The sequence below is a fragment of the Lemur catta genome, chromosome X (genome assembly GCF_020740605.2).
Source record: "Lemur catta isolate mLemCat1 chromosome X, mLemCat1.pri, whole genome shotgun sequence".
Taxonomy (NCBI): domain Eukaryota; kingdom Metazoa; phylum Chordata; class Mammalia; order Primates; family Lemuridae; genus Lemur; species Lemur catta.
Genome location: NC_059155.1, coordinates 60,181,995 through 60,197,352, shown reverse-complemented (window position 1 = coordinate 60,197,352; position 15,358 = coordinate 60,181,995). Strand labels below are relative to the sequence as shown.

Below are 15,358 nucleotides of genomic sequence, written 5' to 3'. Positions count from 1 at the left end.
TCATTTTACAAGAGAGGATATTGCAGTTGGGAGGTACCGAGTAACCTGTCCCATGTTCTTTCTCATCAAGAGCTATTTTCCTTCTAATTTTAGGTCTGGATCCCTTCTGGAAGCTTAAGGTTATGAACATCAATCTACTAGAAAACGCACTGCTGGAAGTTCTTGATTTAATTCAACTAGTATTGACCAATTTATCTAAAATCTATCTAAAAATGAGTCCCAGGTCTCCTGGGTTGTAGAAATGAATTAGAGATGTATTTTATGAGACATTGTTCACATTTGGTAGTATGGTTTGCAAAATCAATACTAACTCAATTGAACATGTACATCTGTCTACTTGGCACCATAGGGGATACAGATGAACCAGAAACTCAAATGCCTGTCTTTTCATGGACCTTATCAATTATATTTTAATCATACTATTGTTGCCTGCTGAATAGAACTCATTTTCTTTACACTTATATTTTTACCTGAAAACATCATCATGTGTTGAAAATTCCAGCCAATCTTATGCCTTCTCCCCAAGTTGAGAAAGAAGGAGAGTGGGTAGATATGCGCAGCTCTGCCCAGGAAGATGGCAACCTGGCCACCAGGTGGAGGTTAAGGGCCCAACAGGTTTCCAGAATAGCATGTCCACACAACCTCTGGCTGGGCAGGGAATTTTAGGAATGCTGTGACACCTCGCTATGGTCCAGAGAGCTGCCCAAAGAAGCCCGGATGTCTAGTTTTCCTCTAGACATGTCTCTCAGCAACAAAATGGGGGTCATTCGGCCTCCACCCCACCCTGGTTCATAGAGATCATTTCTAGCCTGTTAAAAACACTGTTGGAAGTTCTTGATTTAATTCAACTGGTATTGACCAATTCTCCAATCTATCTAAAAACGAGCCCAGAAATAAGCAAAAGTAGCACGTTAGGAGTGGGGCATTGAGAGTACTAGACTGGGTTGGGCTCTACTGGCAGAAAAATCTTAAGAAGAAAAAAATGACGAACCCTGGAGTTGAACTTTAAAGAGAAAGTTTGCTGGTTAAGTGCTCACAAGCTTCACTTGCAAGTAAACATCAGGGATTCTAATAACCTGGAAGAGACTGCGCATAAGACTAGGGAAACTTAAAGTATTCATAACATGAAGAGAAATTCAGATCACTCACAATAATCAACCTGGGGAAATTTCTCTACCTACGTGGCTAAAACATCTTTTGGAGACATAAGAAATGGAAAAGATGGGTGGAAAAGGAACTCTACTGTGGAAACCAAAGAATTCAGGGAAACTAGTCCTTTGTCACTTGCTGAGTTTAGAACTGTGCCCAACAGAGAGAGCTGCACATTCCCCTGGTCACAGAAGGAAACCCCCATGGGAGGCCAAAGGAACAGGGAGCTTCCGTTTTGGCAGAGCACCAGCTGCAGTAACAGCAGCTGTTTCAGACAGAAGCCAGGGCGGAACTATCTTCTCTGCCTCCCACAGGGTAAAGCATTGCCTGTTTTTCTTATTTCCTTTTTTCTTTCTTTCTTTCTTTTTTTTTTTTTTGTTTTAAACAGAAAGAACTAAGTAGTGCTTATAAAGGACACTCTATCCCAGAGACAAAGCAAAAGTCCTTAAGTGGTAAGCAGCTTTTAGGATTCTCAGAGGGCCGGCTCACCCTCTGCCAGGCCCTCATCTGTAAAGCAGGGCTGTGCTCTCACTATCTCTCATGGGTGCCATGCTAGGAATACAAATCAAAACAACACGCAACGTCTTTCTTAAAGAAGAACAAAAACATTGACCCTGCAGATGTTTAGCTATTAGTCTGGTGAGCATATAAATCCAAGAAATGAGCCACCAGTTTAAGCATATGACACTCTAACCAGAAGGACTCCAGTATCGTATTAGGCCGGTATCACTGTCCAGCAGCTTAGTGAATGTCAGTCATTCCTGCACAATAAATGAAAAGCCCAGAAGAGGAAAATATTCCTTTTTTGCCAACATTCTAAGACCTAAGGATACTCATGTAGCTTTAGAAAAGGCAAAAGTGAGTGTCTAGCAATAGGGAACTTCTACTCAGTATCTTGAAATCAAGCCCCAGAAAAGTACACCTTAATGAAAACAATAGTATCTGAGGCCAAGTGAGGGAAAGCCTCAGCTGGGAATCCATCCCTAGGCACTCACAGCCCTCCTAGCTTGAGAGAAGCCAACCCTCCGAACTGCGTCTTTTTTCCAGATACTGCACTCACAATGGGTCTAAATCAAGGGACCAAGTATTTTAAAATTTTATCTTTCTTCTTTTTCTTGGGGGGGGGGCAGTGGGTAGGCAGAATCTTTTCCACCGTGATCTGTAGCCAGCAGCAGGGCGGCTTGGATGAAAGCATGGTCACTGCCTGCAGGTTTCCCTGGGTGGCGTGAGGAAGGGCTGCCTACTCTCGGGGCACAGTTGAGAACAAGACAAACAGAACCTTCAAGTCATCCAAATCAGGGAATCTCCAGGATTGGAAGTCATGTGGCGATGAAACATCAAAAATAATTCTGGGGACTGACATAGTTGCTGACTTTTAGATTTACCAAGAAGGGTACTTTACAAAATAAACTATCACCTGCCAAGCACCAGTTTAACAGAAAAGCCATCTTACACAGAAAATGCAGAAAAGATGATCTTCGAATAAATGCAGTCCTTTAAGTCAAATGCATTTAGCTTTATGAAATGCCACTTAAGCCTTCTTTTTCTCATTGTAAAAACACTGCGAACTAGCACTGACCCAGTTACCCACTCAAAACAGAAATTATTATTAGTATAGCTTCCCCAGCAGTGGTTGCCTCTCCACACAGAAAATGGTGGAACAAGAAAAGGATACGAAAGCGCCAATGATGAAAATGGGACTGAAAACGTGCTTCTGGAAAGTAAACAGCGCCAGGCCCATGTAGGAGAAGATGAAGTTCTCTGCCAGGAAGTGTAACACCTCAAAGAGCTGTACAGAGAAGGGAAAAGGAAGCTGTAAACCCTGCAGTTTCCCCCTTCCCTGTATTAACCCGGCAACTCACGAGCACCAAGGCTCTCTCACCTGCTTGGTTCGACTTCTTGATTCTACTGACAAATTGTTGTAGGTGTAATGAGCTTGTGTGATTCCACAGAAAAGGACGGCTACAACACCTGCCAGGAGATAAAAAACAAATTAATAGGAAAAAAAGAGGCAGGAAAAAAAATTCTGCTGAAACAAAAAGTTAAGGTAGACAAGCCCAGCCTATCCAACTTCTTGAATATTTTTGAAAGTTCCCTATCACTGAATGCTCCCCAGCCCCTCACCTCCCATATCAACAACCGTTCCATCTCCCACCCCTGCTTTCTGTCAAAGCCAAGTCCCCCAATTCTCCCCTTGCTCCGGTCTCAAGAGCATTCTCTCCCCTCCTCTAAATGCCTACTTAATTCACCATCTGTAGTTGGCATACAGCATACATTCCCCGTGAGGACCCTTCATATACCTTTGGCATATTCCTCTCTGTTTTTAGAATGAATGAACTTAATTTTAAGCCAATGCTTTATATTCTTGCATAGTCTGGGGCTTCAGACAAAATAGATCTAGAGCACTATTCCATTTTTCCAAGCCCTGATGATCTAGATTTCGAGTTAATGGTGACCATTTTGTTGTACAAGACAACTGACACATCTGGGACTCTGCCTACACAATTACAGATAACTGCCAAGTTTTAAGGAAGTTAGGCATTTTATAATGCTGCATATAAAGATATATTGTCATATTTTGAAAAAGTGATAAAATTACATCCTAAGTACCTGGATTATGTATAGTAATTGTACTTAAGTTTTCTAATGGAAAGATTCAGTGATTTTTTTTTTTAATGAGAGAATGTGAGGAACTAAAAACCACATTATTAACCACACTAATATTATATGAGCTGGCACCATAATAACATGGTATTGAAAAACAATGATTAGGAGCCCAGAGACAAAACAATGAAAAACTGTGTTCACACTCAATCTGAGCAGACACAAAATTGCCTTTTAAGGACATATATTTTGCTTGTTATTGCTACTGTATATAAAATAACATAGCAACCACACAGAGGATACAAATAAGATTTTAATATATTCAGTAACCTTTGCAGCTGAACATTGATATACAGTTAGAACCCAAAAGAAAAAAAGAAATTTTATAAAAAAAGACACTTGCACTTGAATGTTTATGGCAGCACAATTCACAATTGCAAAGATGTGGAAACAACCCAAGTGCCCATCGATACATGAGTGGATTAATAAAATGTGGTGGTATATGTATACCATGGAGCACTACTCAGCCATAAAAAATGGTAATCTAGTATCTTCTGTAGAAATCTGGATGGAACTGGAGACCATTCTTCTTACCGAAGTATCATAAGAATGGAAAAACAAACACCACATGTACTCAATACTAAATTGAAACTAATCAATCAACATTTATGTGTACATATGGAAGTAAAACTCAAGGGAAATCAAGTAGGTGGCAGGGGGAGGAAGGGATGGGTAAATTCACACCTAACTAGTATAATGCACACTAACTGGGTAAAGGGCACACCTGTAACTTTGACTCAAACTGTACAAAAATAAATTGTGTAAGCAAAATGTGTGTACCCCCTAAAACTCTGCAATAAAAAAATAAAGATTAAAAAAAGAATGAGTGTTTAGTATAAAACTGAGTTTGGAATGATGAACTTTATTCCTGAAAAATCTGCTAACTTTTGGAATCTAAATGATCCATCAAGACAGAACACCAACCTTGCTCAGCAATCCTCTATACAGACACTCATTCAACAGCTAATCAACTCCATGAAGCTGCTAAGAAGTCTTCCCTCCCTGCAAAAGCTCCTACAGCCCCCCTTATAGTGAAGGGAAGTGTGGCCCAAGAGGAGAGAAAACTGACCTGTAAATCCACAGGCTTCTGCCAAGAGGAACGTGCTCCAGGACATGAGGAAGAAGAGCGCTGTCTCCAGCAGGGGGAAGCAGTGCAGCTTGGTAAACTTGGTCACGTTGGCACCTTGTCAAGGACCACATCTCCAGGCACCAAGAACCACACTGTTACCCCAGGACCCCTTCCTAAGAGCGAGCCTTTCCCTTCAAATCTGCTATTGAGGCTCTAAAGCTGCTACAGATTTTTTCCGTAACAAAAATTAAGCTTTCCAGCAGAACAGACGTTCCCTGGGGCTGGAGAGAGGGGGGAATGGGGAGAGATTGTTTAATGGGTACAGAGTTTCTGTTTGGGATGATGAAAAAGTTCTAGAAATAGGGCAGATGGTTACACAACATTGTGAGTGTGCTTAATGCCCCTGAATTGTGCATTTAAGAATGGTTAAATGGCAAATTTTGTTAGATATATTTTACCATAATTAAAAAAAATAACAAATGTAATATACCAAAAATCACCACATTGCACAGTTTAAATGGGTGACTTGTATGGTATGTGAATTATATCTCAATAAAACTATTTTTTTCAGCTTTCTAAAGAAACTGGCAACTGGTTTTCTGTGCTCCTTGCAATGCCCACAGTTCTGAGAGGCACAGTCATGGCTTCAGGCTTGCCTGGAAGGTTAGTTCTGGCATGGCTGCGAGGACGAGGCTCGTGAGACTCTGATCCCTGTGTGCCACTGAGGCCTGAGCCCATAGTAGGTGCCTAATAAAGGCACACAAAAGAAAGGAAGACATGTACAACTTCCAGGGAAGCTGCCATGTGCTGGTGTCACCTTTTTGAACCAGAGATCCCTCTACTAACACTGCCATTTGACAAAGGGCCAGCATAGAACCTTCTCATGAGTAGTTTCACTGAGCAATGTAAGTCCCCAGAGCATCAAAAGGGCCTCCGTGAAGAATGCAATCTAAATCTGTGCTCATACGGCAGCCACTAGCCACATGTGGCTACTGAACACTTAAAATGTGGCTAGTCTGAACTGACATGTGCCGTAAAAGCAAAACACACACCATATTTCAAAGACTTGGCACAAAAACCGAATGTACAAAATCTCATCAATAATTTTTATAATAATTTTTGTTCATTTTTTACATTGATTACATGATGAAAGGATGTGGCTCAAATTAACATTTGTAATGCCCACCAAAGTAGACATGAGGAAGGATTCAGCACAGCTGTGCAGAGGCTGCCTGCTCTTTCCACACTTTGCTTTTCTGTTTGTTTGTTTAAACACTGTGCCATCCCTCATTTACAGAAGGCCACTGTGCAGTAATTCCCACTGTTGGCCCCCAGCTAGCTACGGCCACGTAACACTGTATGGCCTGGTGCAGCAGACAGCAGCAGCTAGCTGGGGCTAACGTACTCCAGTGGTCCCTGATTTCTCAGCCTCCTCCTAGTTCCTCAACTCTTTTCAGCCCCCTAAAACTAATGCTCCAACTGGTTCAGAAGAAAGGGATAGACAAAGCAAAGGTGAAGACAGAGTGAAGTCTCGGGTGGCACTCCCAAACACTTTCTCAGACTCTTAGCCAGGGACCTAACCCTCGAGCTTCCCCAGAGGGACACATTTAGGGAGTTAACACACCTCAGTGGAACAATCAGTTTAAGATTCTGATCTGAAAGGAATAAGTAACAAGTTTCTTTTTGAAAGTGTAATGCCACGCACGCATACCCACGCAGAGGCAGAAACTACAAAAAGGATATTAGAGCGGTCACAACACCAGTCACAGCTCCCATGGTAAAAGAGCCACTAAATATACCTAGAAAAATTCCAACTGACTTAAAAAAGGCAGCAGCATCAAAGGCGTGAGTGTTCAGTCCCGCTGGCTGGTAGGCAACAATAGACCTAGAGTTTAAAAAGAAAAGAGAGTTTAAAAAGCCTGTGCTGGTTTTATACCATGGTACCTGAAAATATCGACAAACATAGGCATCTGTATTCTGCCAAGCACTGCCCAGGGTAAATTCATTTAATTTAATCTGTAGCCACCATGTTATGCTGGCATCAGCATTCTGATTGCTGCTGAGCGGACAGAACAACACAACTTTGTCAACAAAGCTGACAGATCTCATTTAGAAAACTGCCCAATTCAATATTTAACACTTTTAAGGTGGGCCTGTGAATTCAGCCTAAAGCATGCAGGAAACGAGGGTCTCTCTTCCTCAGCAGAAACACTGCTACTTACGAGGACAGTACGATGGCAACAGCATCATTTAGGACACTCTCTCCGAATAGAAGTGCGTAAAGATCCACATCTGCATGCAACTCATTAAATATCGCCAGCACGGTCACTAAAAAGTGGGCCAAAGGCACAGAAATTAGTTTTGGTTTCTGATCTTAAACCACTGATTACAGATTAATAGAGGCAATTTCTATCTTAGGCGGACCCAGGAGGTTTGGGAGATAACAAGAGGGTCAATGATGGACTATCTACGGCTGAAATGAAAACAGCAATCTTCCTAATCTGAATGACGTTTGATATGATGCTTTAGTCTAATGACACTGTGCCAAAACACTGTGCTTTCCACTGTGACCCCACCACACTTTGAAAACATGTGGTACAGAACTTAAAAAAGCAATCACAATCGATGTGCTTTGGCTTCACCGGAGGGTTTGAAATCTCCTTGAAGGCAGAAACGCTGTTTTATTGACCGCTGTGCTCCCAGACCCCAGCATCGTCAGGGCACAGAGAAGACTTTCATAAAGGTCTGTGAAATTACGAAAGTCTTCATTTATGACAGGCTACACAAAATAACACTTCTAGTTTTCACATTTCTTAGGTATTTAAAAATCAGCTATTCTCCACATCAGCGGTTCTCAAACTTTTGGCCTCAGCACCCCTTCACATTCTTAAAAATTACTGAGGCCCCCAAAGAGCCTTAAGTTTTGTGGGTTATAGATACTTATATTTACTATATTGAATAAAACAGAAAAAATAAATATTTATTCATTTAAAATTAATAACCCATCATATGTTAACATGACATATTTTAATGGGAAAAATCATATTTTCCAAACAAATGAGTGAAAAGAGAGCCATTGTTTTACATTTCTGCAAATCTTCTTTAAATGTCTGGATTAATGGAAGACAGATGGTTCCCATATCTGTTTCTATATTTCAGCAACAGATAGTCAATACACACGTTATGCAGCCTCTAGAAAACTCTACTGTACACTTGTGAGAAGGTAAGTACAAAAAGACAAATAATGTATTACTGTTATTATTAAATCAGTTTTGACCTGATGGACCCCTTGAAAAGGTTTTGGGGACCTCCAAGGGCCCCCAGACCACACTTTGATAACCACTGCTCTAGAGCAGGGTTTTTCAGCCTTGGCTCTATTGCCATTTCAGATCGGATAATCTCTTTGTTGTACAGGGCTGTCCTGTGCATCGTAGGATGTTTAGCAGCACCCCTGGCCTCTACCCACCAGATGCCAGTAGCACCACCTCCCTCAACCGTGACAACCAAAAATGTCTCTAGACATTGCCAAATGTTCCCTGGGGGGCAAAATCACCCCTGGTTAACAACCACTGCTTGACACATACACATGCAGCAGTGTTCTCTCTCGACACTGACACCCAACTACCTTCTCCCTTGATGGTTTCTACCATAAGAACTGCAAAAGCTAATAACTTACTTTCCTGCTTCCTCAGCAGAGAGCACCACCTCTTCCTGTTTGGAAGAGGGCAGAGAGGCCAAACACTCACACGGTCATCTTGTTTCCATGGGGCAACTGACGTGTGACTGAAACCCAAGGGCAATGCAGTAGAAAGACCAAGTGCCTGGATGCCTGATTGTAGTAGGACCTGTGGCACCAGCCTGGGACTAGTACCCAAGAGAAACATCTATTTGTTTAGCTGGAATTAACCAAATTTTTCTGTTCTTTGCAGCCAAACGGATTACTGACTGATGCAATTTGAAAACCAAGCCAAACAAATGTTTAGTGAGTTATTTATAAGCCAACCAGTCTTGTAACCACCACCCAGATCAAGAAATGGAACTTTGCCAGTTTCCCCAATGTGACCCATCCCAATCTCAAACACCTTCCTTCACTCAAAATGAAATATTAACCTGAATTAAGTAATCATTTTCTTACCTTTCTTTATATAACATTTTGATCATCCAAATGCATACTCTCTGACACTATTGTTTGGTTTTGCCCTTTTTTTTTATTTTTGGAGACAGGGTCTCACTCTGTCACATAGCACCCAGACTGGGGTGCAGTGGTGTGATCACATCTCACTGCAGCCTTGAACTCCTGGGTTCAAGCAATACTTCTGCCTCAGCCTCCTGAGTAGCTGGGACTACAGGTACGCACCACCGACTGCGCCCAGATAATTTTTCTACTTTTTGTAGACAGGGTTTTGCCATGTTGCCCAGGCTTGGGTTGAATTCCTGCCCTCAAGTGATCCTCCCACCTCAGCCTCCCAAAGTGTTGGGATTACAGGAGTGAGCCACCAGTCCCAGCCTTGCCCATCTTTTTAAAATATACTTTTTTATATCTCTTTTATTCTATCAGGTCCCCCTCCATTCCTTTCTGTCGGCTCTCTTCTCATAATGCCCTATTGTTTAGTTCTCTCATTTCTGAATTTTCCAATCCTAATGCATGTACTTAATAACATCTATCATTTTCTTAATTTCATTTGGCTGCTTCTGGAATACTAATAAAGTTTCACTTTTTAGGGGCCCTATTTTTCTGGTATGACTTCATTAACTGTAGCTTTGCTATTCAGAGGCGTTATCCTCATTTTTTTTTTCTCACAATATGTTTGCACGAAGTTCAACCTCAATTCATTTCTGTCATTCATATTTAAGTGAAGTGGGTAGGGGCAGAAGTGCGCCCACAAAAGCTGTTCTCATTTCATGGCTCCAGGGCTCCCTCTTCTGGTTTTACATTGAACTATTAAAAATACAGCCTCTGGGTGTAGGCACCTCCCCAACACTTTCTGAGATCCACTGCCTCTAGCCCTCTCCTCCTTTAGTAGCTGAGCTTTCTTCCTTCTATACCTGTCAATCAGGGTTTGTGGTCCTAGAAGTTCATCTTTAGGGAGTGACTCTGTCCTTCTAAAGAGCTCCGCGCTGGGTATTCTGAGAGCCCTGAGGACTCAGGTCATTCCCACAGCCTCTAACCTCCTCCAGTGTCCTTGCACTCATCTACAAATTGGAGTCTGTAAAGCCGTCTCTCAGTTTGGAATGCTATCAGATATGCCCACAAAGTTCTTTACTGCCAGTGGGGAGCCCTCCTTTTGAATATAAATAGTTGTGCAAAATTTCTAGGTTCCCCTATGGTCAAAATGGTCAGCAGTCCCCTTTCCCCTGCATAGCTGCTATTGCTGTACCCAAGTCTCCCGGCTGCTGCTGGGTGATGGGATGCTCTGTCAGTTAGTTTTCTTTCTTTTGATTTTTAGAGACCAGGTCTCACTATGTTGCCTAGGCTGGCCTTGAACTCCTGGCCTCAAGCGATTCTTCCACCTCAGCCTCCTGAGTAGCTGGGATTACAGGTGCTCGACACAGTGCCCAGCAGGTCAGCTAGTTTTGTCTCTCTTTTTCTTGCGCTATCCTCCTTTCTCTAATTTTGTTAAAGACTAAGGGAGTTTTCAGAATGACACTGCCTCCATCATGCCTTCCATTTCAAAAGTTTAATTCATTCATTGAAAGTAAGCAAAAAATAATTTGGATTTGAAAACTGTCTCCTATATGATGAGGCTGCTCCAGGGTATTAGAAACCAAGGGGCTAAAATCATTACTTCATGCATTCAGACACTAACCAGACATCAATAGGGTACAGGCCCATCAGCTGTAGTTCTTAAAGGACATGTCACCTTTACAATACAGATGTTAACACAAGATGCAAAGTTAACCTCTTTCCTTCACCCTTAAATACAGCTTAGCAGGTTACACAACAGGAAAGATCTTTAGGATTAAAATTAGGTTGTTTTTTTTTTTTTGAGACAGAGTCTCGCTCTGTTGCCCGGGCTAGAGTGAGTGCCGTGGCGTCAGCCTAGCTCACAGCAACCTCACACTCCTGGGCTCAAGCGATCCTCCTGCCTCAGCCTCCCGAGTAGCTGGGACTACAGGCATGTGCCACCATGCCCGGCTAATTTTTTCTATATATATTTTTAGTTGGCCAGATAATTTCTTTCTATTTTTAGTAGAGACGGGGTCTCGCTCTTGCTCAGGCTGGTCTCGAACTCCTGACCTCAAGCGATCCACCCACCTCGGCCTCCCAGAGTGCTAGGATTACAGGTGTGAGCCACCGTGCCCGGCCTTAATTTTTAATTTTATTAAAATTAGAATTAGGCTTAAAAAGGTTATTTTCTGGATTATTTACTACACAAACAGTACTTGTGGCTCCTTACATAAAACTTTTACTCTAGAAGTTTACCATGATATGACAGAAATTGTCTTGTTTTTAACTCAATGTTGAAGAAAAATTAACAATAATAATAACAACAATTATTGAGGTCTTACCTTGAAGCAGGCACTACGCTAAGCATTTCACAATCTCATTTAGTTCTCATAAACCTCTATGAGGTGGGTGGTATTATCATTTTCCCCAATTGAGAGGTGAGAAAACAGACTACGCTTGTGTGACAGGCTGCTTTATGCTACAGTATTGAAATTCCCCAAATCCCAGTAGTTGGGCACAAGAGAAGTTTTATTCCTCACTCATATAATGTGTCTGCCATGGGTTAGCACAGAAAGCCTCTGTTCACATCACAGTACCTCAGGGACTCGGGGACTCAAGACTGATAGAGCCTGATCCTGATGAACAGAGCCCAGGCTTGGCAGTCCAGGAGCCCTGGGTCTAGGACCTTATTAGTAGGGGTCCTGGCAGGAAACACACAGCACCCTCAAATTGAGCAATTTGAGGAAGAGTTTAACGGAGAGGTTATTTATAAAAGTGTGGGCAGAGGACAGGGAAACCACAAGGGAGAAGGCAGTACTTGACGCTGGAATCGGGGTGCTTGTGTACCATCGCCAGCCCTGAAGACTCCAGGGGAAGGAGTGACTACCAGAACCTGGAGCTGCATGGAAGGGTGCCTGATAGGAGCCGTGGCCTCTTCTCAAGGGACACAGCCAGCCTGCTGGGCCCCAGCAGCTCTGTCCTCCCCCGTCTCCCACCGGTGCTCTCCTGTGGACAAATCCAATAGGAAACCAGAAGGCAAAGGAACCTCTAGCATATTCCTTACAAGTCAGCCTCCTGGGGCTGAGAGCAGGGTGGAGCAGAGTGGTGAGTCAGTCTGCAGGGCAAGCAGAAGACATCCAACACAGCCACCAGCTGGCTAGGGGAGCTCAGCACACAGCAAAGTCTAAGGATTTAGTAAAATGAAGGTCTGGGCTACGTGACTTCCCAAAGCCCTTCTGACTTTTAAACAGGGTCTTCCTGAAAGTGTTTACCAATGGCAAAAGTGATACATAGTTAACTCATTCATTCATGACAATAAAAGTGTAAATAACACTAATAATAACAAACACTTACATAGCTCTGGTCTGAATTTCAACTTCTCATTCTCTCTGCCAGGCCCCTCCTGAGCAAGTCTGTACCTGACCACGAGGAGGGATGACAGGCTGGGACTGGGTACGTGGCTTCTAAAGGGAGAGATTAAACAGACTGCACCCCTGACATACACACAGCAGGACCCTTGAAATCAGAGAGAACAGGGTCACAACAGCTGTTTCCAACTGGATGCAGACTGAGAAATCACAATTAACTGACTGAAGGCCATGGTGCACACAGTGGGAAAAATCAAAGGATAACAATAATAGGAGGAAGGAAAAATCAAGAACCTGAACTTGTTCCTTCAACTAACTTTTATTGAACACGTCATCTGTGTATTAAAGAGCACTTGGCACTTGTCAGCGCTTAGTACAAAGCAGCATGTATTGTTTTTCTTTTTTTATTTCAGAATATTACAGGGTACACGTTTTGGTTACATAATTTACTTTTGTACAGTCTGAGTCAGAGTTATAGGTGTGCCCTTCACCCAGAATGTGTGCACTGTACCTGTCAGGTGTGAATTTACCCATCCCCTCCTCTCCCTGTCCCACCTGCTTGATTTCCATTGACTTTTACTTCCATGTGACAGCAGAACATATTGTTATGTATACAACAGACTTAAAGAGCTGAGGGAGCAGATAATGAAAGAGTCTAGGAAGAATGAACGGGGAGGTGGCATATTTGAACCAAGTCTCAAAGGATGAGCAAAAGATTGACCAGTCCACGATTGGGTGCAGTGGCTCATGCCTATAATCCCAGCTGTTTGGGAGGCTGAGGTGGGAGGATGGCTTGAGCTCAGGAGTTCAAGACCAGCCTGGGCAACACAGCAAGACCCCAAGTTTATAAAAAAAAATTGCTTTTTAATTAGCCAGACGTGGTGACATGAACCTGCAGTCCCAGCTACTTGGGAGGCTGAGGCGGGAGGTCTGCTAGAGCCCAGATGTTCCAGGCTACAGTGAGCTATGATGGTGCCACTGTTCTCCAGCCTGGACTCTACAGAGTGAGATCCTGTCTCAAAAAAACAAAAAACAAAAAATACTGACCAACCTGGGTGATTCAACTAGAGGATTAGTCTTAGACAATACAGATCCCAGATTTTTGAAACCTGACTGATTCGAGAGGTATAAAAGTAAAAGAATTAAAATTGGGGTAAATCACTTCATAATGGCTCACAGGAAGGAATAGCACTTATGTTCTTGGGTCGCTGCTTAGGAAAGCAATATGGGGTGGATACTTAAGTTTTCTTTCCTTAATTGTGGATCCATCTAAACCAACAGCCCACAAAGATGGTACATGGAACCCATGACACACCACAGAATGGAGAGGGATCCCTGTGACAGAGCAGCCCACATCACCCCACACATACTGTGTCACCTTCAACCAGAAAACCAAAGATTGGTATCTTGAGCCGAGTACAGCTATCAGAAATATGGACATACCATTCCGTATCCCAATACCAGCATTTTTGTTTGATGCACCAGGCACTAGAAGTCAATCTGGTCTTGTGATCCCTTCTAACTCTGCACTTAAGTTTCTCTTTTAGGACCCAAGTTTTCAAACAACAGATTTTTAGGAGGCTGGTAAAGCACTTCTAATTTACAAAAACATTCTCCATTTCAGGAAGATTTCCATTAAAAAAGCAGTTAAAGTTAATGTCCTGATGTTTAACAAGTTTAAACTGTGAATTTTCTAGAACTTTCATTTATATAAAACCCTTACTGTGCCAATCTTCACAGGGCAAATAAAAATGGTGCAGTGTGGTAATGTCTTCCATTATTTTCTACCATAGCATAGACACATTAAAAGCAAGTAAACAATTACAAAGGTAATCTGGAAAAGTAAGCCTTTGTATCCAATTAAATGAAGCAACACTAATAGCTCAGAAAACAATATCAGTAATCGTTTTTTTATATTATTTTTTAGAGACAGGGTCTCACTCTGTCACCAGGGCTGAAGTGCAGTGACATAATCATAATTCACTGCAGCCTCAAACTCCCAGGTTCAAGCAATCCTCCTGCCTCAGCCTCCCGAGTAGCTGGGACTACAGGTGTGCACCACCACGCCTGGCTAATTTAAAAAAAATTTTTTTATAGAGATAGGTTCTTGCTATGTTGCCCACGCTGGTCTTGGACTCTTGGCCTCAAGCGATCCTCACACCTCGGCCTCCTCTTGGCCTCAAGCGACCCTCACACCTCGGCCTCCTATAGTACTGGGATTATAGGTGACCCACCGTATCTGGCCAATATCAGCAATCTTTATGTTATACTAACCTCCCTTTACTTGGTGGTGGTACTAGAAAGAAAATAGTAAGAAAGTTATAGATGAGTATAGTTAGTAATATATTTCATACAAACTAAACTTTCTCAGACTTACGAAGAATCTATGTCTCAGTAGACACAATCTAGAGACAGTCACAGACAGCATAGTACTAAAATAATAAAGCTGCTTTTCAGAGTGCTCTTTGGAAACATTCTTGGGTTAAGTGATGATCTGTTACTTTATTTTTTAAAAAACATGAATAAAATTGAGAAATCTCTGCCTGAGCTGAGACCAACATAATTTTCAGGTGCTATGCTCTATGCTTTACATATGTTATTTCATTTAGTCTTCACAATAGCCCTAGGAAATCGGTACCATTATTCCTACTTTATTGATTAGGAAACTGATGGGAGAGGATAAAGTGTGTCCAAGCCACTTGATCAGTGACTGGCAAGGCTAGAACTCAACCCCGGGCCTGTGACTCCACATCCCACCTTCTTTTCACAAACCAGGGTACCTCAACCAGCCAAGTCTTTGATACTAATTTACTTAGGGTGTTTGTAATAAAATATGGGGGTAAGAGAGTTCAACGTTTTTTGAACTTTGAGATTCTTCAGAATCACACAACTGTCTAGAACTATGCTGTCCAATGTGGTAGCCACTAGCCACATGTGGGT

The 15,358-nt window shown here is 42.3% G+C and overlaps 1 protein-coding gene across 1 annotated transcript in view; it reads right to left on the bottom strand.

The window, feature by feature from the left end:
- The window catches only part of SLC9A7 (solute carrier family 9 member A7), a 156,708-nt gene that overhangs the window by 43,770 nt on the left and 97,580 nt on the right, over positions 1 to 15,358 (bottom strand). The window contains exons 6-11 of the mRNA XM_045538534.1: positions 7,105 to 7,210; positions 6,626 to 6,767; positions 4,883 to 4,988; positions 3,032 to 3,120; positions 2,825 to 2,938; positions 471 to 582 (exon numbers count right to left, since the gene is read on the bottom strand). Coding sequence (XP_045394490.1) covers positions 471 to 582; positions 2,825 to 2,938; positions 3,032 to 3,120; positions 4,883 to 4,988; positions 6,626 to 6,767; positions 7,105 to 7,210 — 669 coding nt within the window. The remainder of the gene's footprint in view (positions 1 to 470; positions 583 to 2,824; positions 2,939 to 3,031; positions 3,121 to 4,882; positions 4,989 to 6,625; positions 6,768 to 7,104; positions 7,211 to 15,358) is intronic.